At 46.2% G+C, this 6,000-nt stretch overlaps 1 protein-coding gene across 1 annotated transcript in view; it reads left to right on the top strand.

Annotated features, from left to right (window-relative positions):
• Positions 1 to 6,000, top strand: part of slc45a2 (solute carrier family 45 member 2) — a 36,637-nt gene that overhangs the window by 23,364 nt on the left and 7,273 nt on the right. Inside the window, exon 6 of the mRNA XM_048604497.1 lies at positions 1,650 to 1,855. Coding sequence (XP_048460454.1) covers positions 1,650 to 1,855 — 206 coding nt within the window. The remainder of the gene's footprint in view (positions 1 to 1,649; positions 1,856 to 6,000) is intronic.

Here is a 6,000-nt window from a genome sequence, read left to right as displayed (position 1 = left end):
CTCAGTGCTGAAGTAGAGAATTGTAGTGAGTTAGAGCTCAGTGCTGATGTGAAGAATTGCAGTAAGTTAGAACTCAGTGCTGAAGTTGAGAATTGTAGTGAGTTGGACCTCAGTGCTGAAGTTGAAAATTGTAGTGAGTTGAAACTTTGCCGTAGTGATGTGGTGAGGCTGGTGTATGGACACTGGGGTGCAGGCAGTTACTGCCCATGGAGCATGTCTGGAGATGCTGGGCACTGTTGGCTGAGATGGAGATCAAAAGAAGCAAGGAGTGAGCTGCAGACACCAGATATCCACTCTGACTTTCTTGTCAGGACTTGTCACTGACCAATTTCTCCCCGCTGCGTGGGAGAATGGCAAACTGGATATAAGTAAGGCAAGAGCAAGTAATAATGAGATAGGAACATTTGCAACTGGCCCCTCACTGCTCATTCGCACGATTCTTGTCCCAACTAGTCAAACCTTGGTACAAAATCAGACTTTGTTATTTGATGTTGAAAATCTCATTTTTCCGATCTCACATTATTTTTGCAGCTGACTCAACATTTCCCACGTTGTCAGGGACTGGAAAAATTCAACTCAGTGCCTTACATTGTGCAGTCACATTTTTATGAGAAAAGAATCTGGCACCTAAACTTAGTGGCAATAAGCAAGACTTCAAATTCAATTTACACCTGGTTAAAATTATATAATACTTTCATTTAATTGATTTGGAAAGTGCATAGTTTGAGATGGGCAGCTTGCAATACTGGAAGCTGATAGTATCCTCCAAACTATCCTCCAAACTATGTAGCAACAACACTATATCACTTCTCCTTAAAAGTCTATGCAAGATTACCAATAGAAAACATGTAACATTGCCAATTATTGTGTAAAGGAGAAAATTGGTTCCTGTTTCGGGTCTGACATACAATCAAATTTCAAATTTCTGAAGATATTTTATATCCAAAATATAAGCCCATAATTATTTCTTGAATTAAAACAGGTGGGCAGCATGGTGGCTCAGTGGTTAACACTGCAGCCTCATACGCCAGGGATCCAGGTTCAATTCCAGCCTCGGGCAACTGTCTGTGTGGAGTTTGCACATTCTCCCTGTGTCTGTGTGGGTTTTCTCTGGGTGCTCTGGTTTCCTCCCACAGTCCAAAGATGTGCAGGCTAGATGGATTGGCCATGCTAAATTGCTTGTAGTGTTCAGGGATGTGTGGGTTATATGGGGATGGGTCTGGATGGGATGCTCCAAGGGTCAGTGTGGACTTGTTGGGCCGAAGGGCCTGTTTCCACACTGTAGGGATTCTATGATCTATGAAGTACTGGAGAAACTTGGTAGTTCTGGCAACATCTGTGGACAGAAGAAACAGTTAAGAATCTGTTCTGAAGAAATGTTATATTCAATTTGAAATGTTGACTTTGTTTCTCTCTCCACAGATACTGCCAGACCTGCTGAGTTTGTAAGCACTTCCTGTTTTTATTTCGGATATCAAGCATCTGCACTATTTTGCTTTTATTGTTCCAATGCTGACTGAGAATACGCATTGTGATACTTCCAAGCCTTACGTTATTTCACATTCTAGCATTTGTAGTTTTACATTATTGTCCAAATACTGATTAGACAACAAATTAAATAGTTTTTTTTACCACTGATTCTCTTACAGATCTACAAAAGATCTTTTTACCTATAATAGGATTGAAAGGAACGTACTTTGTTGGGTATTTCCTGTTTGGCCTTGGAACTGGATTGATTGGCCTCTTTCCTAATGTTCTCTCCACGCTGGTCCTCTGTACAGCTTTTGGGGTGATGTCCAGTACTCTTTACACTGTGCCCTTTAACCTGATAGCTGAATACCACAGGAAAGAAAAGGTAAGTCTACAGGCCTGAAATACGAGAGTGCTTGGATAGAAACTATCTCCCTATCTTGGAACTACATTTTATAACAAGTACAAAATTTATGTTCTTTGGATCTTACTCTTTAAATTAAACTCACATATAGTAATATAAGTAATATAGTAATATAAGTAATCCAAAGTAATGGGTAAGCAATGGCCTAGTGCTATTATTGCTAGGCTGTTAATCCACAGAGTCTGGTGACTCAGCTTCAAATCCTGCCATTTGAATAAAATAAATCTGGAGTTAAGAATCTAATGATGACCACGAAACCATTGTTGATTATCCCATCAGCCCAGCTGGTTTACTACTGTTCTTCAGGGAAGGAAATCTGTCATCTTCACCTGGTCTGGTCTACATGTGACTCCAAACCCACAGCAATATGGTTGAATCTTTGGCAGTTAAATGCTGGCCTAGCCAGTGATGACCACTGAATTAGTTTAAAAATGAAAATAATTTTAAGATATGGCAGCTGAGTTCAACCGAGTAGATGGAATATGTAATCTATAATTATGTGGGAAGTCATAGATCCCACCAGTGTCCAAGACTATCACAAGTGCAGGAAGTACTTGCAGCAGCAGAAACTTGAGCTCTGGGTTTCTGAGCTTAAACAGCGGCTGGAGTCAGTGTAGCATATCAATGAAGCTGAGAGTTACATGGATAGCACATTCAGAAAGGTGGTCACATCACGCTGGGGGCAGGAAGGGGGAGTTGTCTGCCAGGCAGCCCAAGAGAAACAGGCGAGAGTACAAACGTACCCTGGGGTCCTGCTCACAAATCGGTCAGCTGTTTTGGCAGCTAGTGAACACGCGTCTTCCTCAAAGGAGTGCAGTCAGAGCCAGGATTGTGACACCAAGAATAGCTTGGCTGTACAAGAGGAGTACTTGGGAGTGGAACGTCTCCTCGTTAGACCATATGCAACGGAGACTAAGGAATTGGGAAAACAGGTTGGAGTTTTTGCAGCATACAGGATGGGAGGAGGTGTAGTCTAGGTAGCTCTGGGAGTCTGTGGGTTTATAGTAAATGTCGGTCCATAAACTGTCACCAGAAATAGAAATGGAGAGATCAAGAAAGGAAAGGGAGGTGTCTGAGATGGACTAAGTGAATTTGAGGGTAGGGTGCAAGTTATTAGTGAAGTCAATGAACTGCTCCATTTCAGTCTGGGTGCACGATGCAGCACCTACGCAGTCATCAATGTAATGGCAGAAGAGTTGGGAAACAGTAGCGGTGTACGTACTGAAGAGGGACTGTTTGACATAACTGACAAACAGGTAGGCATAGCTGGGGCCCATGTGAGTGCCCATTGGCAACCCCCTGGATTTGGAGAAAGTGGGAAGAATTGAAGGAAAAGTTATTGAGGGTGAGAACTAGTTCAGTGAGGTGGAGGAGGGTATTATTGGGGGGATGCTGAATTGGTCTGTTGGAGAGGAAAAAACTGAGGGCCTGTAGGCCATCCTTGTGGGGTATGGATTGCAGTCCATAGTAAAGATGAAATGCTGGGGGCCAGGGAGCTGGAAGTTTCCGAAGAGGTAGGGAGCATGGTTTGTGCCCTGGATGTAGGTGAGGAGAGATCCTAGACCAAGGGGGACAGAATGGAGTCAAAGTAGGGGCAGGAGCATGCAGAGACGACAGGTTGGCTGGGGAAGATGGGCTTGTGGCTCTTGAGGAGCAGATAGAACCAGGCAGTGCGGGGCTGGGGTACTATAAGTTTGGAGGGATGGAGGGGAGATCACCAGAGGCGATGAAGTCATGGACAGTGTGGGAGACAGTGGCTTGATGGGCCATTGTGGGGTCATGTTCAAGAGGGAGGTAAGTAGGATGTGGTGTCGGAGAGTTGGCGTTTGGCCTCTGTGCCACAGAGGTCCGTCCTCCAGACTACCATTGCCCCGTCTTTGTCAGCGGGTTTGATAGTGAAACAGGGATTGGTGTGGAGAGAGTGGAGCGCCGCACCACCTTCAGAGGGGGAGAGGTTGGAGCGGGTGGGGTGTTGTGGAGAAATCAAGGCAGTCGATGTCACGTTGGCAGTTAGCAATGAAGAGGTCTAGGGCGGGTAAGAGGCCGGCAGGAAGGGTGTCCAAAAGGAGGAGGAAGGTTGGAGGTGGGAGAAGAGGTCTCCGGAGGAAGGTTGTGGGAATCTTTATCAAAGAAGAAGGCATTGAGGCAGAGGTAGCAGAAGAAGAGTTCCATGTCGTGGCGGGCAAGGAAGTTGTTGAAATAGGGGATGAGGGGCACAAACATGAGGCCTTTACTGGGGACAGATCGTTCAGCCTCAGAGGGATGTTGAACATGCAGCAAGATTCAGAGGTGGGGTTTTGAGGGTGTTCTCAAGAAGGTTGAAGGATGGGGGGTTGGTGGGAGGGCTATAGCATGTGATGGGTGAGAGTTGGACGAGATGTGGTGGGGTAGAGTAGTTGTGGGAGGGAAAGGAGAGTGGCAGGGGAGTGTGCTGGGGAGTGGGATGGAGGATTGGATGATGGGAAGGGTGTGGGAGAGATGAAGTAGAGAGGAGGGAGGAGAGATGGAGGGGTAGGGTGTATTGTGGGGATGGACAGATGAGGGAGAGTTGGACTGCATAGCTGCAGGTGGGCAGTGGGGTCCAGGATTGACCCTGGGGATAGGAGTCCGTGTGTTGATTGGAGAGGGAGTGGAGTCTGGAGTGGAGGGAAGTAGAAGCAGGTGCCAGTCCTTTCATCAGCAAAACCCAGGCCAGTGTTTGTGGATTCATCTGGAGCAGAGATAGAGGTTGAAGGTGAGCGCCTGTGGGTCCTGGTCGATGGTTGTGGACACTCGGGTGCCAGATGGGAACTGGAAGTGGCTTTAGACTGGGAGAAACACGGAGCTGGATGAGGTCTGCACGTGCGTAGTGGCAGCAGCACAGCGTGGTGGGCATGGAGGTGGCCAGAAACAACCTCACCCCCCACTTTATCTACAGCTCCCCCGCCCCCACATCCAGCCCTGAAGAAGGGTCATACCCGAAATGCTGACTTCTCCTTTCCTCCAGATGCTGCCTGGCCTGCTGAGTTCTTCCAGCCACCTGTTTGTCTACCTCAAATGTAGTAATCTCTGGATTACTCCCAGTGCTGTATGCAGTGGAATAGTAATCTCTGGATTACTCCCAGTGCCGTATGCAGTGGAATAGTAATCTCTGGATTACTCCCAGTGCCGTATGCAATGGAATAGTAATCTCTGGATTACTCCCAGTGCCGTATGCAATGGAGTAGGGAAGTATAGGATAAGGCAGATGAATGTGTGGCTGGAGAGACAATACAGGAGGGTAGGCATGAGATTTCTGGGAGACTGGAACTGGCTCTGGAGAAGATTGTACCTGTACAAGCCAGAGGAGTTGCAGCTGAACAGAGCTAGGAGTGAATTCCTTGCAGCATGTTTTGTCAGTGCTGTCTGCAGCAAACAGCGCTCATTGTACTGAAAGATTTACGATGACAATGTAAATGGGCAAAGGACAATCCAGAGTAAGAATGATTTACTGCTGGAAAGTTGACTTCAGCAAGGCTACAGAACCATGCTAGATTGACCAGAACCAGAAGTAAAATGAAAAAACTGTACCTAAACAAGGGGCTTCAGGTACAGTCAATGTGTATTCTCTGAAAAGGGAGGGATAGGACAAACAAATTGTGAGATCCTAGATGAAAAAGGAGATAGAAAAGAAAACAGATCAGAAGAAGTGTACTTATGACAGGCGTCAGATAGAAAGTGCAATTGAGGAGAACCGAAGGTTCAGCAAGAATGTGGAAAGCTTATTAGAGAAACAAAGAGGGATTATGAGACAAGTCACTTACTTTAATTCTGTGCCCTCTGGTTCTCAATCCTCCTACCAGTGGGAGCAGTTTCTCTCCACCTGGTTGCCCAGGTCCTTCATGATTTTGAATGCCTCTAGCAAATCTCCATTTGAGATTGGTTTGGTGGGGGATGTGAGGGTGGGGAGGGGGAGGGTTGATACCTAATACATTCTAAAATAATGAGAACAAAGTCTCAGAATCCCAAGGATGATCCCCTAACCAGCCAACCTTGGCAGTTGTCTTATCCTTATGGCTGCTTATAATCTGCTTCTGAAGTTGATGGGCCCAAAGCAATCCTGTCTCCACCTCCCCAAAGTGAAAAGT

This window comes from Rhincodon typus, chromosome 1, assembly GCF_021869965.1.
Source record: "Rhincodon typus isolate 14 chromosome 1, sRhiTyp1.1, whole genome shotgun sequence".
Classification (NCBI taxonomy): Eukaryota; Metazoa; Chordata; class Chondrichthyes; order Orectolobiformes; family Rhincodontidae; genus Rhincodon; species Rhincodon typus.
Note: the sequence above shows the minus strand (reverse complement) of the source record. Positions and strands in the feature narration are given on the sequence as shown.